This window comes from Lepidochelys kempii, chromosome 4 (genome assembly GCF_965140265.1).
Source record: "Lepidochelys kempii isolate rLepKem1 chromosome 4, rLepKem1.hap2, whole genome shotgun sequence".
NCBI lineage: Eukaryota > Metazoa > Chordata > Testudines > Cheloniidae > Lepidochelys > Lepidochelys kempii.
Window position 1 is genome coordinate 39,724,811 of NC_133259.1, and position 24,738 is coordinate 39,749,548.

General features: G+C 42.3%; 1 protein-coding gene across 4 annotated transcripts in view; it reads right to left on the reverse strand.

Moving 5' to 3' along the window:
• Positions 1–24,738, reverse strand: part of TRPC3 (transient receptor potential cation channel subfamily C member 3) — a 63,885-nt gene that overhangs the window by 34,899 nt on the left and 4,248 nt on the right. For all 4 annotated transcript variants that reach the window (XM_073341037.1, XM_073341036.1, XM_073341039.1 and 1 more), the window contains 2 exons: positions 15,319–16,090; positions 4,367–4,552 (listed from right to left, as the gene is read on the reverse strand). In XM_073341037.1, the coding sequence (XP_073197138.1) occupies positions 4,367–4,552; positions 15,319–16,090 (958 nt within the window). The remainder of the gene's footprint in view (positions 1–4,366; positions 4,553–15,318; positions 16,091–24,738) is intronic.

The following is a 24,738-nucleotide window of genomic DNA, read 5'->3' on the forward strand; positions in this document are numbered from 1 at the left end:
GTAGATGTAATTATAGAATTACATCATTCAATTTTAACATTCTCATGAATTGTATTAAGTCCCTGTGATGGGGTATCTGCCCCACACTGGCAGAAAAGGGGTTAAAAGCTACCTGAGGGAGGCTGCGCAGGAGACAGCCAATCACAGAAGGGCTTATAGGAGCAGCCAATCAGGGCTGGGCTGGCCCATATAAGACAGGCTGTAGACCAGAGCAGAGTGAGTTGCTCCCTGGAGCTTGAGAAGGGAGGAGAATGACTGGCTGCCTTGCAGGTGGAGGGCAGCAAGCACCCTGGGCAGAGCAGTGCTGCAGCCAGAGACCCAGGGAGCTAAAGGCAGCTCCTGACAGGCTGCAGGGATCTGCAGACTGAGGCTCTGACGCAAGGGCAAAGAGGGAGCTGGAGCCACTGAAGGAAGTGACTAGACTGTGGACTGCAGTTTGCCACTGAGTGGAGTGGCTGGACAGTGACTGTGGGTCCCCCTGGAAGGGTGGGACCATGGAGTGTGGCACAGCCAGAGTGCAGTGTCACTGAAGAGGATACTGTGGTCCTGGGAGTGATCCAGGAACAGAGGTGACAGTGGGCAAGACACCACCAGATGCAGTGCTAATTCCCTGGACAGCCAGCAGGAGGTGCTGCAGTAGTGAGTCATGCAATGTCACAGTCTCTAAAAGGAACAGGCCTTAGCATGTTTTGAAATTTTGGCTGAAATCTAAAAAGGAAGAAAACACAGGGGGGAATATGAACATAAATCTGAATCTTCTCCATTATCTATTAGAAGTTACACCTTACGATCAAATCCTTCAGTGTTACTCTGGCCAAACTCCCATTGATTTCAGTTGAACATTCCTGTAGTGGGTCTTGCCTGAATAAGAACTGCAGGATTTGGCTTATTGAGAGCAACTTCTTTGCAATTGTTTGCAGCTTAAATGCAGAGATAGCTAGCACACAATAAGGAAGGACAAGCAGCATTGCAGCAACTCCTTAGCATGGTGAGTCAGTCTAGTTGTACTAAAAAGTTTCTCCTGGCTTTTACTTCCCTTGGACATATGCTATTCGAGAGGCTGCAGTTTCGTCTTGATCATTAGCCTCAAAATCATACCCTGTTTCTGGAACAGGGCTACATTTTTTTTTAATGTAGTGCATAGGATATTAAGTGTAGGAGCTCTGTTAGATAGTCAGAGTTATGAGCTGCATTTGCCCCATGATGCACTTCTGAGGACATTAGCTTTTAACTTTTTTTTTTTAAATGGGGCTTTTTTCTCATTAATTATCACATGGACCTGCAGTCCTAGCAATGCTTGGCTGTACTTTTGTCTTGCAGAAGTACACACTTATCTTTTGTAGATGAACTCAGAAGTCCAGACAGAAATATGGAATGCTAAGAACTATGGGTGAAATTTTCAGGAGTGCCTCACTTATGTGTTCAAAATGTTACCCCACTTCCTTGTGTGAAGCCAAGAAGTGCTTAACACAAAGTTGTGGGTATGAGGGTAAAGGTACCCTTTGCAGCCCCCCCAACCGAAATCTGCTCTGCAATTTGACAGCTGTTACAACTTTCACCAGCTACCAATGGCCCCAAGAGGCTATTACAGCACCAAGGCCCCCCCTACCCCCACCCCAGGGTGGAGATTCCCTGGCCATGCCCTCTTTCTCCTTGTCATTCTCTCTGTCCTGGCCAGCTGTTGGGAGTGGCATAGGCATAACTACAGTGACTTTACCCCACCTGAGGATCTCCATAACCAGCACAGATTCCCTGGGGTCACCATGGTCACCAATTCACTGGGTTTAGGGCCATGTTGTGCCAATGGAATGGCCCAAGATTAGGACCTAAAAACTTTAATTTATCTACAGAACAGGTACAGTGTGTACACCAGAAACATGCACTCCATGCCACCCTATTAAAGTGCTCCTCAACTGGATGTGAGGAGACTGAATGGACATTGAGACTGAGCAAACTTCTTTCTCTCTCTGCTGAGAATGCCAAGAAAAATACCATAGTGATGGTGATTTTTGCATTGAAGATGCTTGTCTACTGGGACTTGACTACAAAGACAGCTCATTTAACAAAGCATTGAAAAGACAGCAGATGGTAAAGAACTTTCAGTCTCTACCAATCTCTTCTAGGCTTTTAGACCATGTTCATATTGGCTAGCTTTGAACCACTGATCTAGAGAGAGAGGTTCCTGTTCCCATCATTAAACCTGTGTCAAGTATTGTGAAGTTTGCCAAGAATTATCTTGGTTTTCCCCAATTTTGAAGTATGACAGGTTGTGCAAACACCAGCCTGGAAAAAAAGGGATTAAGTAGCTGCTCTGGCCCCAGGTGCTCACCCTACCTGCAAAGCGCACACAGCTGGACGAGGAGCTCAAAAGGGGAACAGGCCGGCTTAGTAGAGGAGCAGACAGTGAAGGGAACTGACTACACTCTGAGCTCTTGGGAAGGAGCAGTGAGAGAGGTCCTGTTGCCTGAGGCTCTGGTTGCAGAGACTATACCAGAGCCATAAGGGAGAGACTTGCAACACTCAGAAGATCTGAGACTTTACCTTTGATGTCAGTTATTTACTGTTTATTACTTCACCTGTTGGGAAAGAGGGGACTGGTAAGAAAGTGATCCAGGGTGGCAGTAGGATAGCTCTTTTGGGCACAGGACTTAGAAAGGGTAGGCCCAGGTTCCCCTACCACCAGGAAGGCAGAAGGCATAAACCCTACCCCTAACGGGGGGAGAATCTGGGCAAGGGAAGATCCTAAAGGCCTATCACCTAGCCAACAGGGCTACCCCATTAGGACTCTTTATATAACTGCAAAAGGAGGGGACAGAGAGGTATGACCTAGGCAGAGGGTTGGAGTGGCTGTCACCAGGGGCGGTGCCAGAGAAGAAGTAGTCTTGCTACACCTGTGCCCAACCAGAAGAGGACACCTGTGGTGAGCAGCTTCCTTCACTTTTACAAAACTATATGATGGTTACTCATGCATTTCACCCTGTTAGGGATTTAAAAAAAAAAATTAAATGGGAAGCCATAACATTGTGAAAATAGCAGTATTTTTGTAATGGTAATTTTATCCTGCTTCTGTACACAACCATCAGCATAAGTCATATAATAAATAAAATATAGGTGTCATTATATTTCTTCTGCACGTGCTGCTAGAACACCATATTAACTGTTGTCTGTGTTGGCCTAGTGGGAGCTTGGAAAAAGAACAAGATAACTATACATGGAAATATTTATTTACATAATAATGAATTGATAAAACCAGGTGGGTGAGGTAATCTCTTACTAGACCAACTTCTATTGGTGAGAGAGGACAAGCTTTCAAGCCACACAGAGCTCTTTTAAGAGTTCAGAAGCATCTCTCACCAACAGAAGTTGGTCCAATAAGAGATTATCTCACCCACCTTGTCTCTCTAATATCCTGGGACTGACACAGCTACAACTACACTGTATACAATGAACTGATAAACATTTAACTAATCAGTTACATTCTACAGAGCTGTATTTCTGGCTGTAAAAATATTCATTTCACAGAATAAACAAGTATTTTTCTGGCAAAAAAAAATCTTTGTCATTGGTATCTACTGTAGATATACTGTGCTTTGGGTATTTACAAAAACATATGAATAAACTAATTGATTAACTAGCAATAAAACTGAAGTGCCTGTTTCCGGTATTGAACTCACTCTGATTTATTTAAACAGAAGACACTATCAGTCAGACAGAAATTTTCTCTACAGGGCTGCTTGAGTAACAGCAACACATTTGCAGATGAGCTGTTTGGTGCTAATAAGACGCTTTCAAAAATATGATAAAGAAACAGAGTAACAATTGAAATCTGTTCTCTTTCAGAGCAGTGAAATAAAGGCAGGTTATGATATAATTTATTTGATCAATTCCAATACTGCAAGTACCAAGTAAATAACATTTTAAAAAAACACTAACAAAATAGCCCTTTAATGATAGAAATCCTGTTGTGGCTATAGCCTTCACTTTTGATTAAAATGCTATCTCAGTGATTGGTAAGAAGACTCATGCACATAGCTACATTAACGGAGTGAAATGCTGGCCCCATTGAAATCTTCACGGCCATTGACTTGCATGAGACCAGGATTTCACCCACTGTAATTTGTGTAAATATGTCATCTTTTTGGCACATGCTATTTCTGTAATTAAAAATACAGGGCCAACTTCTCAGCTGGTATGCGCTGACATAGCTCAATTGGAGGGTTTTTGTGTGTATTAATTTACACCTGCTGCGAATCTGGCCCACATATTTTGTCTTAAGACAATTTATGGTCAGTCCATTAATACATGCAGAATATGGTACAATGCATTCACATACAACATTGTCTGAAAGAGCTGGTTACACAGTTACCTTTTTTACTTCATACTTAATGGCTAGTTTGACACGACTCAGTGAAGCTCTGTGCCTCTGTGTTTCAACTGGCTCAGCATCCAAATCCCCGTTTAGAATGGCTTCTACCTCTTCAGAGTCTCGGCAGAGATCAAGGACACCAACCACGAAGTCCTTGCATTGCATAGAAAGCTTGCGATAGTCATTCTGAAAAGGAAGAGTTAAAAAATAATAGCCCTTGACTCACAGGATGGGTATGCTTAGTAGTTGACAGTAAGGAAACACGGACAAATTAATGAAAGTTTAATAGTGTCATACTTATATTGCACTTTACATACTGTGAATCTTTAAGTATTTTACAAATTTATATAATACTATATTATATATTACAATCACTTCACTCTCTACTAAAAGGCAACAGACCACCTCTGAGGTGGCAACTGTTTAACAGTGCACTACAATACTACACAAAGGTTTAGGACCAGTGAAGAAGAATCCTGAATCAAAATGAAAGTGCTAAGGAACTGTCAATGGTAAAATGGAATTGCCTAAATTGGAGACCAGAACCCTGGACTTATTAACCTTACTTCTGCAAAAAATGCCAATGTATCTTTAAGTGCCAGATACATTCTACAGAGATTGCCATTTGGGCTGCAAGATCTAATTTCTGTTCCTCCATCATTGCTAAAGGTGCTGATAATCCTTGTTCTTACTTTTCTTTTTTTTTCTCTATTCCTCTCCCCCACCCATCCTTTCCCCAGCATTTGTTAGAATTCCAAATTGCCATAATTTGTAACAGTATCTTCTCCAGCACTCCCTAGATACCTTTCCCTTCCTTTCTTCTCCCTTCTCTCCTATGTACCTCCTGCATATGTCTGATACAAACCAGTCCCTTCACAAAACTATCTACCTTGTTAATACCCTGTCCTTTCCTCTCATTTGTTCATTTTCCTCCACTGTTTATCCCTCCACTACCATTACTGTCAATAATTGCTCTGTCTTTATTACCTTCCGCAAGTTTCTAAAATGTGTCACTATCTGCCCACCTTCTTAAAAGAACCTTCCCTTGATTCAGAGACTTTTTTTAAAGCTCCCTGTACTGGGAATTAACACTGTGTTATCTGAACTAGTTTTAAATGTAGTTTAACACAATTTAAACATGGTTTGCCTGGGCACTGTTGTTTAGAACAGTGCTCTAACCTTTTTACCTCAGCTGCCCATTGCCTCTATCCTCACGGCATAGATGGGGCCTCATAGTCCTAACTTCTCTTTTTCTCAAAAGCACTTGAAAAAGTAGCGTTTTCTCATCTCTCCAGTTTTGCACCACAATATCCTTGTCCATTTCCAGTCTGGGTTCAGTGCTGGTGATAGCATGGGAATCTCTCAATTGTATGTAGTTATATACTTCTCTCTTTCCGCTGTCTCTGGGACTCTCTTCATTCTCTGTGACCTCACTGCTTCCTTAGACACTGTGGGCTACTCTGTTCTCCTGGACTACACCCATTATTATGCAGGTGTGTCGAGATCCCACCTTTATACCTGTCAACTTATTATTTCTAGGGTGCTGCAGTGACAGCTTTTCTGTGCGTAAGCCCCTGTTCTATGCAGTGCACAGCACACTGCTGACTCTTCTACCCTTTTCTATTTACCTCCTCCCACTGAGTCATCTGTTAACTGTAGCTGCTACTTTCACACTGTTCATATGTGTCAACACCTTTAACAATTTCCATCTGTCCACACTCTTTGCTTGTCTTCAAAGGAAATTTGTGGCTGCATCTCAGTATTGTTGATCCAACCTCTGTACATAATCTTAGTGTGATGTCTAACCTTGAATCTTATTTCTGCAAACTTCTATGTCTGCATATCTGACTATGTTCACCTCTGTGACATTAGCCATGCATGCCTACATCTCAGTTCCACTTCTGTTGAAATCTTCATTCGTGCTTTCATCTCCTCACCTTGATTTCTCTAACACCTTCCTCAGTGGCCTCGCCAAGACCCAGCACTTGATTCGCTCATATACAGGTGCAGTTGGCCATCTTCCCACATGTACAAAGAAATATGATCCCATCAGTTGCATAAACAATCCTACTAGTCATCATTCATTTCAGGACCCAATTCAAGACTGTATTCCCTTTTCTTTTCAAACCCTCCATACATTTGCTCCAGCTAGTTTTTCCTATAGGCCACAAAAGTACTGATGTGAATTCTTTGTCTCCACATACTCTGACTATTCTCTATTCATCTAGCACTGGCATTCTCTCTTTCTTTTCACACACTCCATCTTCTCAACACTCTTCATGTGAGACCCTTCTCTCTGCAACTCCTGTCAGCTGGAAAATCCTTCCTATATCTGCAAACATATCTCTTCCTTTGCTTAAACTCCTCAATTTCTTACCCCTTCTGCTATTAGTTTTGTTAATTTTTTAACAGAATTAGCATTTTGTAATATGTTTTGGAAAATTGCTCTACACAGCAATGTTTAAAAAAAAAAAACAACCCCATTGTGACGAGGGATAGCTCAGTGGTTTGAGCATTGGCCTGCTAACCCCAGGGTTGTGAGCTCAATCCTTGAGGGGGGCCATTTAGGGATCTGGGGCAAAAATTGGGGATTGGCCCTGCTTTGAGCAGGAGGTTGGACTAGATGACCTCCTAAGGTCCCTTCCAGCCCTGATATTCTATGTTATACAGTATTTATATGTACTATTTTCTAATTTCCAAAAGCATTGCTTATCAGTAATTAAGAAATTGAAAGGTTTCCCTTAAATAATTAATTTGCTACTTAAAGACAGTTACTACCATTTTCACTACTACTAAATAGGCATTTATATAAATGGTGGAAAGGAAAGCATATTAATCACCATGTACAGAATAATTTGGAGTTAAAAGAACAGGCATAAGAAAGGAAATTAACACTTAACATTTTGTTAATAATATAAGGAATAGCAACCTGCATGGAATTTGGAGGGAGGACCACAGGCTGCAAGAGAGAAGAGTTTGGAGGAGGCACCAAGAAGCCAGTCACTGTGGATATGGCTTCAATTAGGGTTGTCAGGTGTCCAGTTTTCGACGGGAATGCCTGGTTGAAAAGGAACCCTGGTGGCTCTGGTCAGCACCACTGACTGGGCTGTTAAAAGTCCGGTTGTCAGGGCTAAAGCAGGCTCCCGGAAGCAGGAGCATGTCCCCCCTCTGGCTCCTAGTCATAGGGGCAGCCAGGGGGCTCCATGCGCTGCCCCCACCCTGCCCCTTGGTCCCACCCCAGAGCACCCTCCACCACCGCAAACCCCTCATCCCCAGCCCCACCCCAGAGCCTGCACCCTTAGCTGAAGCCCTCACTCCCATCCCCCTCAGCCAGCATGGAGCCCCCTCCCGCACCCTGAACCCCTCATTTCTGCCCCACCCTGGAACCCACACCCCCAGCCTAGAGCCCGTACCTTCTCCCACACCCCAATCCCCTGCCTCAGCCCGGAGCCCCTTCCCATACTTCAAACCCCTCGGCTCCATCCCCCAGCCTGGAGTCCCCTTCTGCACTCCAAACCCCTCATCCCTGGTCCTACCCCAGAGCCCTCACCCCAGTTGGAGCCCTCACCCCCTCCTGCACCCCAGCCCCCGAGCCAGCCCAGTGAAAATGAACGAGTGACTGAGGGTGAGGAGAGCAAGCGACAGAGGGAGCGGGGATGGAGTGAGCAGGAGCGTGGCCTCAGAGAAGGGGAAGGGCCTCAGAGAAGGGGAGGGGCTTTGGAAGAGGGACGGGGCAAAGGTGTCAGTTTTGTGCAAATAGAAATTGGCAACCTTAGCTTCAAAGCTAGCTTCAGCTGCAGTATCTCTATACATAGCTCTCTTAATAAAAAGGCGTTTTAGTTTTAGAAACATGGAATCCTCTCATGCTATTACCCAGCATGCCATACAGGAAACATAAGGCCACAAATTATGGCTCAGATCCTGCAACTGATAGTGTGTGGGAGGATGCACCTATATAAAACCTCATTGCCAGCAGTAATAGCATTATATTGATGGGAGAGGAATAACAGCCATCCTAAATTCTACTTTCTGGCACTTACAATTTTTTCAGAAAAATCAGTCCCTGCTCTGACATTAATTAGGCCTATTCTCTGCTCAGTGCTGATTTTTTTAAAGTTTAGTAAAATGTAGTTTGGCTTTTTTTTTTTAGTTAATCCAAATGACCTTTTTTATGCAGCAAGATCCAAATTTTGTCCTTGCATGAATACAATTTAATTTTGCTGTGAGAGAACTGACCAGGCTTTTTCGTACATTTTAAAATGCCTTCACTGATAGGTACATAGAGCTGAGGGGCGGCTGTGGGATTCATAAAATGAAGGAATTGCCTGAGAAGTAAAGGATTTCAAATCTGAAAATAATAATAGTGTACCACACACGCAGCTCACACAACTTCCGTTACCAACTAAGCATTCACTTGCTTTTCTTTTTTCTTAAAAGAACATGGACATTTAATGGAAAAAGCTATTAGTGAAAAGCTATTTTTGAAAAAGAAAAGAAAAAAGCTCGGAAATTAAAATTCAGTTTCATGCCACTGAAACCATCACTTAAGCTACATTATACATATACATATTTAGGCATCAATTTAACAATTTATGGAGTAATACAAAATACTGTGGGACTGATCTTCATTTACATTAAGGCTACATCACAGTGGTTATAAATTTATATTCACTCTAAGGTCCCTTTACATTGCCAGAGTGGTGCAAGGTGGCCTTAATGTAAGTGAGAATTAGGCCCTACCTATACAAAAGAGGGATGGGGTGTGATTGCTGTGTGAGCTAAGGTTTCCTGACTTTTGCACATTTAGTTTTTCAACAATTACATTGACTACTACTTCCTGTCATTGTACTTCTAAACATTCTTTTTGAGCAGATACATTGCTCAGAAAAGCTTTTTAAACATCAAATTTGGTGCAAATCCACTGCCAGAGCAAAATTCATATTCTATGAGTATCACAGAATATCAGGGTTGGAAGGGACCTCAGGAGATCATCTAGTCCAACCCCCTGCTCAAAGCAGGACCATGACTTAGTCAAAGCAAGATCTTTCTCAGCATCACTATTTTCCTTTTAATCCCCTCTAAAGCTTCTAAAATGCGATTGAAGACGTAATCATGGCTGTTGTATCTTCCTGACAGGAGAGAATCTAATCAGCTGGTTTAAAAGATTAAAATTTGGTATGATAGCAATAACTTTAATGAAATGAATGTTTTTCAATGCTTGCCAACAGACCTGATTTGTCTGGGACAATCTGAAATTTCTGACTTCTATCCTGAACCTTGTTGTCTAACCCTACCAGTGAGAACTTGGAGCTGGGGAGGGGAGGAATTGCTGCAGTTCTTGTTCTGGCCTCTAGGAGTGCATGCTGCTGCTGGGCTGCAAGATGCTCGTGCTCTTGCTTTGTTTCTCCCTCTGCTGACATCCAGAGATGGCCAACTGCAGTTTCATCTGAGACCAACCTTGCTTAACCAGGATTAGGGAGAGAGGAAGAACTACGCAGAGGTAGAAGACAAGAGAACCCCACAGAAGGAAAGAAAAAGGGGGAACCGCAGGGAGTGGGCAGAGAGGGAAAGGACGAGGGAAGAGGAAAGGGGAAATCCCAAATAGGGGGAACTTGAAAAGGAAGAAAGAAGAAGGGAGAGAGAGAGAAGATAGACCCTCACACACGTGCTGAGAAGAGAAAGGCAAAATCCTACCACAGGAGCAAGAAGAAGTGGAAACCCACACTGGCAGCAATAAAGAGGATACACCAAAAGCAGCAGAGGAAGAGTGGAAAGGAAAATATTCGAAGGAGGAGTTGGAAGTAGGGAAGAGATAAAGAAGTCAAATATCCCTAGGAGCCTTCAGTTTTCTTTTCTATTTTCAGTATTTATATTTGGCCACCTCCGGGTCCTGTGACTTCCAAAAAAATCAGCTGTCATTGGTTCCTTTGAATTCTTATTCCATAAATTTAAGAAGAAATCAGTTTCATTAGCAGTGAAACAAACCCTACCTTTTATCCCCCATTAAAAATCTAATGTTCAAGACCGAGTGCACTAAACTGCCTGCAAACAAACTCCACTGTGTTCGTGCAAACCTTGATTTGCATGTGTACATCAGTATTTCCTTGTGCAAATCAGCAGTTATGCAGCTACACTGGGCTTTTCACATACACAACAGTGCACATTCAATTAAGCATGTCTGCTTTTGGAAATTTAGCCCAAAACATTTTTAAATCGCCCCTCATTAAATGTGTATCCAATGCTACCACGCTGTAGGGAACCACACCCAAAGCTGCTTACTGAGCTGCTGCTGCTACATGTAACCAGAAAGTGAAATGAAGAGAGTGCAAACAGGAAATGAGACAAGCTGCAATTTACCATAGGCTTTGAGAACAGTTCATGAATTTCTGTTGAAATGAATCCTGCTGTTGTCTAGGCATGAGAAGGGGTTGTGTCTATATTTTAAAAACAAATCTTGGAAGAATTATGGTCAGTGTTGTGTTATCAGTTGCTTTTGACTGAAGCTGAAAACTGAAATCCCTAGATATCCCCCATGATGATCCCAGAGGAGGGAGCACAAGAGGACTACAGGCCACACTCAATCATAGTGGATGGAGTGCGATGGCAGTACATAGCAAGAAGTCAGTATGCCATTCACCTTTAACCTCAGCTTCATGCCAGAAGAGGCTGAGGAAGACCCCTGTAGAAAAGGCAGCTCTGTTTAACAGTGTCACAACTTGGGCTTGCACCAAACAAACATGGGTAAACAACCTAGAATGGATTCAAGTGAGGTACAAAAAAGATCTGCTAACAGGCTGCTCTCTCAGTCCCAGCTCTAGCTCCAAGGCTGCCAGCATGGCATGTTGTGTAACCCTCAGGCTTTTGGCAGCCCTGCCTGCAGCCCTGACGGAATTTATTGCAACCCTCTCATGACTTTATTGCAAGTAATATGATTTGGGCCGCGGATGGAGCCAATCTGGTGACGGTGTGAAAAACTCCAGCCTTCATTTCTTCCCCATGTCCTCACCTCCTGAGGAAAAGCTGCTGCAGGAAGCAGGCAGAGAGAGAGAGATCCACCTTCCCACTGGAGCTGAGAGGAGGTGTGTTGTTTGGGGGCAGTGAGGGGGGAGATGGAGCAGCCAACACCAATCTCGCAGGAGGGGATGAGGAAGAAGAAAGCAGAAAGAGCCCAGCAACTCAGGGTGGCTCTGCTCCCTCCTCCCCACTTCCATCCTGTGAAAAAAGGGACAGTCTGCTCCCTCCTCCTCCCTGCTTCCATTTCTATCACATTCCCTGTAACTCCAGGCCTTGGAAGACGAAGAGGGGAGCAAAGAATCTTAGGAGCTGCCCATCCCCACAGGTGTGGGAACTGATAGAAGAGGGTCCTGTCCCTCCCAGGCCTGGAGTTGGCGAAGAACCCCTAGAGCTACAAGATGAGCAGATGTACCCAGAGGGGCAAAGGGCAGATGTGGGACTGGAGTAGGACAGAATTGATTTGGGGGCTGGGAATTTCATAATTAATTGGTGGCTGGGAATGGGCAGATGTGGGGCAGGGTGGATGAAGAACTAATTAATGAGAATGTTGGTTAGGAGAGAATCTGGAAGCTCTGTACCAGCTCAGTGCGCCAGTGAGAACTCTTGCAGCAGGGTCACCGCCCAATAAATCTGGGAGAGCTGGCAATGCTATAACTGCCCCACATCTGGGGGTGGGCAGGGGGAGCTCAAAAATTACAGATCAAAACACAATATATTCTTTTTAAAAACATCTCTTTTTGGGGGGGTCTGACTCATGATCACTGGACTTTTGGGACCAGCAGGACTGCCACCCCCAGCCATGCAGTGCAAGTTATCGAAATGGGGGCAGGGAGGAGGCAAGGCCACAGTCGTATACCCTCAGTGTTCTCTGAGCAGCAGGCCAGGCAGGCAGGGGAATATGGGCTGGTATGAGATGGACATGTGGGGGACCGTGGTGGGGTGCGGGCTGGGGGTTCAGAGTAGGGGTAGGATTACCACCAGTCCAGGTTTTACTCGAACAGTCCGGTTTTTGCCTTCTCCATCCGGGTGCCATTTGGGGTTGCCAGGTGCCCAGTTTTCAACAGGAAAGTCCGGTCGAAAAAGGGGCTAGGCAACCCTAAACGGCACCTGAACCAAAAGTCCGGTTAGAGCAGGATGGAGGGAGGTGCTGCATCATTAATCCATGCAGCCTCTGCTCAGCTGGGGCCACCTCCTACCTGCAGCCAGGCTCCTTGAGATGATCCAGTGAGTGATGAGGGTGGGACCTTCGGGGGGAAGAGGCAGAGAAGGGGCTGGGCCTGTGGGGAAGTGGTGGAGCAGGGGCAGGACCTCAGGGGTCTGGTTACCAGCAATTTGAAAGGTGGTCCCGGTCCCACTGTGATTGAGCTTAGCAGTTCCAGAAGCGGTGTTGCAGGGGGTGATGGTCTCTGGCCCCAGTGGGGGTGGAGGAAGCTGGGGAAAGGTTGCGGGGAGGGGGGCACGGATGGGGAATGGGTTCTTGCCGCAAACTTCTAAGGGAGTAGGAAAGGGGCAACACTCTGACGTTTTGCCTGGGGCAGCAGACTGACTTGAGTGGCCTTTGACCTGAAACATAATCTCTCCAGTACTCCTCATGGGGTCATTTGAACACATATCACCCACTTCACACAGCAGTGGTATAATTTCCACCATCTGGCCTTTCAAATGCATCCAAACTCTGAACGTTTGGGGTTTCCCTGTCACCGGGTTTATATTGTATAGAATTCTGCTCTGCAGATGTTGGGGTTTGCTTCTGTATGCTTTTGCATGACTGCATCTTCATGACAATGTTTGTTTGTTACACACACCTATGTCTTATCTTAATTTAGTTCTTTGTGGCAGAAACTGTCGTTTACCTACATATTTGTATAGCATCTAACACAAGGGGGCCCGGGTCTAACAGGGGTCTGAGCATTAGTGTAATCATAATTAATGTAACACACAGTAAAACACATGCATGTAGGATTTACTGCTGTGTTGGTCCAGTAGAAGAGTGATTTTTAAGAAGAGCCAGAAAAATGCATTAACTTTGTGGTTCTGATCATTGAAATATTATTTAAAAAGACATGAGTCATCAGCATGTACACACATAACTCTGGAAGACAGGATCCTGGCTTATTTGGAAAATAGCCCATGGTAAAAAAAAAATACTAAATTGGTGTCAACTATTGTTTTCCCATCACTAATGATTGGCATGTGAAGCAGGTAACTATGGTTCATAGTGTGGGACAACAGTTTCTGTTTTAGAGGGATAGTCCCTATTTGGCAAAAAAATCTCTCTCATTTTTCAGTTCTGTCTCTGCAAAATCCTTTCCCGGAGAAATATATTTCAGTGGAAATAAAGAGATAATTTGATCTACCTCAGTATAATTTGGACAGGTGCTGTGGGAAATTTAGAATAGACAGTATGTTATTTCTGTAACGGCAGCTCCTTTCTCCATTTAAGGAAGATGAGAAGTTCAGGATGATGGAGAAAGACTAAAAGAGGCTCTAGGATGTGTAGACTATAAGGAATCTTATGGCAGGAACCTATAGGATGTGTAGGCTAAAAGGAACCTATAAGGAACCCAGAGGTCTTGCAGCCCTTACTGTAGAGTTTTACCTGAATTAGTGCCACAGTGGTTGGAGTAAGGGCCGCAGAGCCCATATGAATTTTGTGCAGAATCAAGCCCCTAATCATAAAATATTTGCTTTGGCATTATACTCTGTCAGCGGTGCAGGCCATTCCTGGAGAGCAAACTCATATTCTCTTCAGGTTATCTCATAACCACATGCAGGTTTTTCTCAGCACTAAAGCTTTCCTTCTGACTAGTTCTGCCTTGCTTCTGTTATCTAACAATATTTGGGATTACTCCTGTCCAGAAGAATACATTTGTTCTTTGTCCAAATGAAACTTCATTCTGTTCATTCCAACCCATTTTTCCCCACTCACTCTAGATCCACTTGTTTTTCTTCTCAGTCCTCCATTGTGTTTGTAATAAATTACAGCTGGCTGTGATCTGCAAAGATTAATGAGTCTTTTCCCCTCCTTCACATCATGTATGAAGATGTTAATTAAACAAAGCGGTACTCAACATTGACCCTGCAGGACCCCATTAAAAAATTTTCTGCAACTAGATACATCATTTATATAACCACTCTCTGTTTACAATCTATCATTCCCTGATCCAGGCTTTTTTTAATGCGGTGTAGCCTCAACCATACAGCTGATTTTTGTGCGTGTACATTCTGAGGTGTTACAGGGAACTGCACATCATGAAGAGGCAGCATTGGGTAATATTTATCATTGTCTAATCATGAATTACCTAATGGAGATGCTGAGATTTTCAAAATAATTAGTGTACAATGAAACTAAAATAATACAAGTCAAAACGAGAATAAAAGAGACTGCATATGTAAACAGACAAATACATTTCTGGGCAGACAAATACACTCCTGAAAAAATGAATGAAAAAATTGACTGTCCAATGGTAAAACAACAATCACATGTCATCTTCATAATTTGTAGAAAACATCATTTAAAATGTGTGTGAATAAAAAATGGAAACAAAGTCATTATTGTGTAAAAGAAAAGTGTAATTTTGCTGCTTGATGCTCAGATTATATTACCCTTAGAGAGTACACTTCAGCAAAAACAGCTATTATTTGTTACAGTGAATAAAATTGTTTCCCATCCATTGTAGGATTAGTAATGCTCACACTGGCACTTCTTCTGTAGCTCTTGACACATATTAAGTGTAAAAGCAATTTTGTTTCAAGCAAAATTGCTTTTTAATGGTTTACTCAATGAGCATTCAAAATATCGAGAACCAAAAGGAACAATATAAATAAAACAACTGTAACTCAAAAGGTAAAATACAGGAAATAATGTCAAGCATCTGATGAAGTTACAAGTAAAGTCAACATTAAAAAAAAAAAGGCAAACAAAAAAGAACCCTTACCTTGAATTCTTTTTCAATGTTGGCCAACTTGGCAAGCTCATTACTGAGTTCTAGAGCTGTGAGAACTGGGTCTTCACTAGAAAGGGACAGGTAAGCAGGACTAGCCAGGCCTTTGTAGGCATTTATCCTCGACCTGGAGTGACTAAAAGAATCGTGCTTTTGCTTTTCAGTGCAGTCATTGCATTTGCAGAAATAGTCGTGAGGTCTTTCTATCCTCGCTCCTTTCATTAACAACATGTGCACAACCTCGTATTTTTGGCAATGGGCAGCTAAAATGATGGGGGTGATATCTGGAGAGAAGCGGGTGCCATCTTCGTCATAGGAATAAAAATCATCATCCTCGAGCTCCTGCTCGCAGGGGCTCAGAGTCAGTCGCTTATTTGCTGCAAAACCGGGATGATTCAAAATTGCTTCCACTATCCGGATGTACCCCTTGCTGATTGCGAGCAGCAGTGCATCTCCAATTCGCGCCAAGTTCTCCTTCTTCAACAGAAGTTCTGTCACTTCCAAATGCTCATTCCCTACAGCCAGCTGCAAGGCGTTTTGGCCCATATAATCAACACAGTTGACATTTAGAGTTTTTGACTCCTCCAGCATTTTGCGCACCACGGGAATGTTCCCATACTCTGCTGCATCCAGAAAACGCTCTTCTTCAGCAGTGAGGCTTGTGCCCCTGTTGTTGAACATGAATGCTGGGCCTCTAATAGCTTGCCTTCTTCCCTTTTCCCTCATCATAGTCATACGTCTCAGAGATGGGCTTCCTTCAATGGACCTAATAAGCAGAAAAGATAAAATAATTGTAGACTATTATAGCAGTTATTTCCTTCCCCAGCTATAAACACTGATGACTTTCTCCTTTGTCTTGTGTCATTTGCCCAGCTGTCTGCCTGTGTCTCCCTCTGTCCTGGCCCTTCACCCTTTACCCTTGCACAGAAAAGGCTTCTTGGTAGAGGAGGGGTCACAGACCCCTATATTGTCTCTTGCTCACAACTGAAAGGTGTTCACAGACTCATTTCCTGTAGGCCCATTTCTCCTCAAGGACCATAGTAAAATATTTTTATGTGCAACATCATTTCCTTTCAAAAATATCTTCTAAGCACATTCAATAGGTACACATAGGAAACATCAAGTCCTGTATCCTCCCCACAACAGTGGCACAGACCTGATAGATTAGATGAAGGCAAAATACAAACAAACCATATGGTACCTTGCACTACATGCAATGCTGTAAGTGTGGAAAACTTTCCTTCCTGACCCTAGCTGGTGATCTCTGCACATAGACTGGACAACACCAATTACACATTTTTTAGCATGCACCACTACCAGTGTTTGGCCAACTTTTAAAAACTGTACTCAGCCCTTACTAACTTCAATCTGAGTTCTGCCTGAGGAAAGACTAAGTAAAAAGAGAGTGAGGACTTTATTATTTGGCCCATTGTGGCTGGTCACAAGGTTATCTCCAATGATGCCATTTGACTGTATGACAGCTATTAATGAAGTAGATATCTATTAACAGAAAATAACTTCCCCCACTGTAAGCCATGTTTTTATTTTAGGTGTGGCTGGCAGCACCATCTGCTATTAAGGTATTAATGCTTCCCATTGTAAAACCTTGTTTTTCAGTTGTTTATAATTCTGCCAATCTTTAACCATTTGGGCTTAAATTTTCCATGCTGGGTATCTGCCTCAAGCTGAATTATTTTGGAAAGTTTAAGAAAATGGTTCAGCTATTTCTAGACATAAGATTAGGGGGAAATACAGTGTTTTGCCCATGTTAATGAATTGGTGGTAAGAATTATTTTTAGAAGCTGCTGTAGGAGTCTCCATGCCTTGGAGCAGGCACTTGAAATTTGTAAAGGGGTGGCCTTAGTGTCAGGGATGTGCCTTTTGCATTTCCTGTGAAAAGTCACCCACATTTAGCTAAGTTATGACTAGCCTTGTCAGAATTCAATTTTTAATTTATAATTTCAACAGATCATATCAATGTTTATTTGAAGCATTTTTTATTTTTATCAATTTAAATTTTCACAGTCCGGGGAAATTATGTGTATGTGGGGGGGGTCAAACCATAATTATTTAATGACAATTGACACTGAGATGCAAAAAGTTAAAGCTTTATAACTGTTAAAACACAAATTGTCAAAATACACAAAGTAAATATCCTTAAATCAAACGTTAAAAAATTCTTAAGCCACATTTTTCTTAATTTGCTTATCTGCAATTTTTGATTATTGCCTATGGAAGTTTTTTTTCCATCAGTTTGTGTGTGTACAGCGAAAGTGACATTTACTGATAAAAATGTAACTGTGCCAAACCTAGTTATAAGCTTTTAAAAAATAGCTCACACAAGCTCAGTAGAGACATGTTAGCAGCTAAATTCTTGCTAGTCCGTTTAATTCTCTTAAGATCCTATCTGTACTGAGCAGGCTCAGGCCCAGAGATGCAGGGGCTAAGTGGGACTTTCCCTGAAATTTCTGTTCTTGGCTGCTGCAAATCCAAATGGGGTTGGGCATAGGAACTGAGAGCACAGAGACTGTCTTTCCTGTGCTCAGTGCTCTCTCTCTTCGTGCCCAGGCAGCCTCGAGGACGAAGCTGCCTGACTCAAATGCCTATGGGACAAGAGCTGGACCTACAGGGCTGGAGGGAGTAGATTGGGACAAGAAGCCTGGAACTGGGAGCTGCTATGGGAGAGAGGCAGAGAAACTGGGCTGAGCAAAGAGACCCATTCTGGGAACCATTGTGGGGAGCAGTGATGATGACTGGAAGCCAGTGCAGAGGAAGACAGATTGGGGAAAAACTGGGACTGGCTGGGCAAGGAGACTGGGATGAGGAGCCTGGTGGGCAGCAAATAAACTGAGATTAGATGAGTAACCAGGCTGGGTGTGGGGATGGGAACTAGCTGGCAAGGAGAGGAGTGGCAAGGCAAGAAGTCATATTGGATGAGAAACCTGGGGGAAGAGGACTGGAACTAGGATAGGCTGGGCAAGGAGCTTGGAGCATATTCTTGGATGAGGAGTCCAGGTAGGGAGAGTGGGAGCCAGAAATGGGTGAAAGGTGAGAAAGATGGCATTATAGCATCTTTAATTATATTGTCATATACTATTTTCCCCCAAGACCTCTGGTTTGTTCAGTGCACAGAATGGACAACCTCCAAGGATCAATGAGGTCTGTGTAGTGCGGGAAGCTGTTGTTTTTTTTTTGCAGAAATTGGAAGGTGACTGAGTCAGGGGATGACTGGAAGCAAATGTGGGGGGGGTCTCGTGGTTAAGGTAGTTGAATGCTGCCCGGAAAACTGGATTCTATCCCTGCCTCTGCCACTGAGTTCCTATCTGATGCTGGGCAAGACACTTAATGCCAAATTTTTCACAAGTGGTCACTAGCTGTACGTTCTTTTTCTGGTGCCTGACTTGAAACCATGAAGTCTGATGTACAGAATGCTAAATATGAAGAATGCTTTGAACAGTTGAAGTGCAAGATATACTAAATACTGTGAAAAGTCATATTCAAGGTGGCTCAGTTTGGGCACCTAAACTTAGTGGATATTTTTGACCTTAATCTCCTTCTGCCGCTGTTCCCCACCTTTAAAATGGGGACAATATCCCCTCACTGCCCAATGGTGTTGTGAAAATAAAGTAATTAATGTTTGTGAAACACCTGCATACTATAGTGATAAGTGCCAGAGAAAAGCCCATGAGGAAATTAATTCCATCTTCAGAGCAGAATAGTGTATAGTAAATAAGGCCTTGGGCCATATATTGAACAACAAGTAGTAAATAAAACATTAAATAGCTGTTTATTAAGTACAGTCCATTTTATGCACCGAATGAGTCAGGAGTCCTATGGAAAAAAATAGTATGTGATGATGTAATTAAAGACTGCATCACCATGCACATGGGGCTGAATTAAGGTTAAACAGACAACCTTAATTTGGGCATTTCCTAACATCTGAGTGCTGACAATGCAACCTTCTTAATAGTGTTCTCTGATGACTGGATTGTACTACCATGGTACAGAGAACTCGCATTGACTTCAGTGGGAATTCACTACAAGATGCAGTCATTTTGGACCCAAAGATTTTTATTCTGCATAAAAAATTCCATTCATGATGTAGGAGGGATGCTGCTGTTGCAGCTGTCTGCATCAGCCCATAATATATTGAGCATAACAAACTCTTTATAACTTTGTGAAAGCTACAAGCATCCTGAAAGCACACTGGTACAGCCCTTGGATATTTTACCTAACACAAATGTGCTGTTTCATTGCAACCATTCTGGATGGTGATATTACAATATTAATTACCAATGGCAGGCCTCTTCAGTGATAAAATAATTTTATCTTATTTAAATGTTCAAGCATGATCACTATTATATAGCAGCAGTGACTTGTGTGGCACTACCATGTAGTCTAGGCAAAAAGAGATATCTAGTTTTTGAAACATGTCAAACGGCTATGCCAAAGAACACACATCCATTATCCTTTGCTCCTGAACCTCTATACTTTGTCTACAAAAAAGAAAAGCTGCATTACAAAGAGGATTTGTGACTTTGTGTTAAGCTCAGAACTGATTTAGGCATATTTTACATGTGAAAGCATTTTGAGAGAGGTTTGACTGTGGAGTATAGGTGATGAACAGCCAGTATGATATCACCCTCTTGCCCTTAAATCACAAATAAAAATTAGAATATAGTAAATATAAAAAGGCTATTTAAACAAGATCATAATGAATATTTGACATGCTGCTTGGTTTCTACCCATCTTTCCATTCCAAAGATGTAATGGTACCTATGGGGAGGATCACTCTCATATATTGTAATATTTTTATTATAATTTTATTAAACAGCAAATAAAGACAGAATAAATTATCTTATGATTAATCCTTAATCTAAAGAGGTTCTAAGAATTTGCTTTGCAACCCACCTATCTTTTATGAAATAAGTGTTTAACATACTATTCATTTCTCAAATATTCAGTACCATTTTTTCAATACATTTTTATTTCCCATTCTATAAATCATTCTTTCAGAACCCACTGCTAGAGTAAAGAGACTCAATTGGTTTCTTTGGAGGAGATACATCCTTCCAAAGGCACAATGTGGAGTATGTTTTGCCAATAAGAAAGATGTACTCAGCAATGTATTTTATGATAAAACGATATGACATGCATGAGATGTCTTTTCCAAATACATAAAATGAAAGTTGCTGGTATTTTACTAACTAAAGCATTGACAGACCTTCCGAAAAAAACCAAGAGCTAGCGATTTTGTATGGTACCACATTGCCAGAATATATAGCTAAATGGCTAGATCCAGGCAAATCTCTCATCAAATTTAGAGAACTTCCTGAAGTCAGTTGAAATTGTCAAAATAAGAAGTGGAGGATCAGATAGTCTGCTATTTCCTTTTCTAATCTCTACTTCTCAAATTTAATGATCACTTTTTAAAAGGAATCCCAAGGAATTTATGAAATATTTTGAATAATTGAAGTTTTAGCTTTGCATTTGTGATTGCACTATAATTATCCTACATTTAGTACTGGCAATCCAAAGCATTCAAAAATCAAGTTAGCCCTTCCCAAAATCGTGAGACTGACTTTAAAAAAGTCACAAGATTTAATATAGTTTTGGTTCTTTTTATTTGCCTTCTGTTTTGTCAGCCTTTAGGGTTCACATGTTCAAGCTTTTCTTTGTAACCATGAAGGATAAAAACAATTACAAAAATAAACTGAGATTCTCCTGACTCCAATGCATTCTTAGACAGACGTAATGTTAGTTTATAGGTAAATTCTACTCCCAATGCATGGCCTGAATAATCTAGCTGTTCAATGGGGAGACTCAGAATCAGGAAGGTGAAGGCACAGTCCTACTCCCACCTGCAAACCAAGGACAGTAGCTGAGCTGCTCTTCAGATCCTGGTGCCGGGTAGCAACAAGTATGCACCCAAGGTTCCAGGAAGGTTGTACAGCCTGTGCCCAGGTCCTTGCCACTGAAGCTTCACTGCTATTTTTAGCTGTGCTAGCTAGATTAAAGGTAGCTCGGATATGCCTACCCAAGCTCCAATCGCGCCTCCAACTGCAGTTTAGACAAACCCTAGGTGTACAGCTTTTTGTTTCAAGGAACTTAAAAGCTTCACTAGCAAACAGGATGAACAAGTGTAACCTAGGGCAGAATTTGACTCAGAGCATCCCCTTGACAGTACATCTCCTTTTTCCCTTTTGTGCCACCCACTCCCACCGTAGTATGGGCATGCTTTACAGCGACCGAGAAAACACGCAATGAAGTCACTTAATCCTAATGAGATACAGCAGGAACTTTCAGAAGCAATAATGATATGTTTCTGGTAAATCTGTGATTCATTTACATACAATGAAGTTTCAAAAAATAAGCAAATGAAAACTATCCTACTTCATAAACACATTTTTGTCCACAAAATTCATCATCTTTGATACACATAAGTAAAAAAGAGACATTAAATCCCTCTTTTCTCTAGAAAAAGATGCTTAAGAAGTCTCTTCGTCTTATGATTTGCCTGCACAACACTATCACATTAGAGGGTGCTGCTTCGTTGCCTGAACACTCAAGTCTGCTCCTGAAGCTAAATTTTCCCCTTAGATGGACATATTGTTACTCTATGCACTAAGCTAGAAACATCATACTTAGCAGTGACAAGCTGGGAATTTGGCTGTTGGTTCCTCTACTTTTCAAAAGTAATATGATAAGCTGCTGCCCTCCGCCACACCAACCATATCTTTTAATCTTCAAACCTGCCCAAGTGTGACTGACAAGTGAAATGTGTGACAAATGACTGAAACGTGGGACACCTGTGCTTTACTGTTCACTGTGTCATCACTGACAAATAATGTTTAACTATAAAACTTGTTTCTGATTTAGTTTACACAGTGAAAACACAAAATTAACCAGTTATAAAAAAGAAAACTGGAGAAACAGAAATTGCATTTGCAGCCATAAGGATCCCTCATAGAGGTTGACAGCAGGGACTTTAGATCCCCAGTACCAACTTCTGTAATTTGAGATTTAAAAAAGAGCTGCTGTCTTCTTTGGACCAGCCAGTAAGGGGAGAAGTGAAAAGTGTATACAGTAGAACCTCAGAGTTACGAACACCAGAGTTATGAACTGACCAGTCAACCACATGCCTCATTTGGAACCAGAAGTATGCAATCAGGCAGCAGCAGAGACAAACAAATTTTAAAAAAGCTGAATACAGTACAATACTGTGTTAAATGTAAACTATGAAAAAATAAAGGGAAAGCAGCATTTTTCTTCTGCATACTAAAGTTTCAAAGATGTATTAAGTCAGTGTTCAGGTGTACATTTTTGAAAGAACAACCATAACGTTTCATTCAGAGTTATGAACATTCAGAGTTACGAACAACCTCCGTTCCTGAGGTGTTTGTAACTCTGAAGTTCTACTGTACCTTGCTAGTGGTTTACACAGCTATTTGCGAGACAGCAGTAGAATGCTGGGGGATCATGATTGTACATGTGTGCCTGAGAAGGGAATGTGGTCTACCAGTTACAGTCAGAATAGCTAAGTACATCAGTAAATCAATCTAAAAACAGCATAGACGATGCTTGAATCTGCTGTATAAAAGGCCTAGGTTCTATTCCCAGTTCTGTCAAAAGTAACCCTCTGCAACCTCTCAGTTAACATTTTTACAGTGGAGGGAATGATACTGCTTTGCTTGTAGGACAGCGGTGCTGAGGCCTTGCCCAACTGTAAATGTTTTGAAGTGCACAGAAATACAAATACCTGTCAGTAGAAGAGATGAACTTAAACTCACAGCCTCTTGACTCAGTGCACAGTCCCCTAAACCCAAATGTATAACATGAGGGTTTCTCTCTCTTTCTCTCATCTGTGAAATATCACCTGGCTTGCTGAAACAGAGAGGCTCACACACTTGAAATGCACTCTCTTCTGGCTCTGTCAATCTGTTTCTTCACTTCAGCAGGTGGGTATTGTAGTTGTAAGAATGCTTGATAGAGATCTTGTAGGTGTTTGTCTCTGTCGGAGGGATTAGAGCAAATGCAGCTGTATCCTAGAGCTTGGCTGTAGAAAATGGATTGTGTGGTGTGGTCTGGATGAAAGCTGGAGGCATGTAGGTAGGCATAGCGGTCAGTAGGTTTCCAGTAGAGAGTAGTGTTTATGTGACCATCGCTTATTAGCACCGTAGTGTCCAGGAAGTGGATCTCTTGTGTGTACTGGTCCAGGCTGAGGTTGACGGTGGGATGGAAATTGTTGAAATCATGGTGGAGTTCCTCAAGGGCTTCTTTTCCATGCGTCCAGATGATGAAGATGTCATCAATGTAGCGCAAATAGAGTAGGGGCGTTAGGGGACGAGAGCTGAGGAAGCGTTGTTCTAAGTCAGCCATAAAAATGTTGGTATACTGTGGGGCCATGCTGGTACCCATAGCAGTGCCGCTGATTTGAAGGTATACATTGTCCCCAAATGTGAAACAGTTATGGGTGAGGACAAAGTCACAAAGGCCAGCCACCAGGTTTGCCATGACATTATCAGGGATACTGTTCCTGACGGCTTGTAGGCCATCTTTGTGTGGAATGACAGAGCCAGAAGAGTACCCAGAAGTTACCTACTACAGGACAGGCCCAACAAAGAAAATAACAGAACGCCACTAGCCATCACCTTCAGCCCCCAACTAAAACCTCTCCAACTCATCATCAAGGATCTACAACCTATCCTGAAGGACGACCCATCACACTCACAGATCCTGGGAGACAGGCCAGTCTTTGCTTACAGACAGCCCCCCAACCTGAAGCAAATACTTACCAGCAACCACACACCACACAACAGAACCACTAACTCAGGAACCTATCCTTGCAACAAAGTCTGTTACAGACTAACACGGCTGCTATTTTGAAACCAGCCTATACAGAGAAGCAACATGGTAATGGATGGCAGAGGAGAACATTAAACTCTCTTGCACTCCTCCCCTGATATGAGCTGTGATTGTCAAAGGAGCCTCAGGGAATTAGGTGCACAACTACCATTGCATTTCAGTGGGAGATAGGTGCCTAATCCCCTTAAGGTTTCTTTGAAAAATGGAAGCCACAACTCATAGTATTTTTGCCTGTGTGTTCCTTGTACAAGACCATTAGTACCTTGTGAAATCAAGATCATAATCCAAATGTTACTCTAGTGCAAATCTGGGAAAAAATACCTTTCCAATGACACATGGCACAGCCTTAGTCTAGAAAGGGTGTGTGCCCAAATATTCAGAATGCCTAAGTGTCTGACCAGTAGCTAACCTGTTTTTCACCATTAAATTACTTAATGATCAAGGATCACAGTAACGATAGGTTTCATAGTAGCAGCCATGTTAGTCTGTATCCGTAAAAAGAAAAGGAGCACTTGTGGCACCTTAGAGACTAACAAATTTATTAGAGCA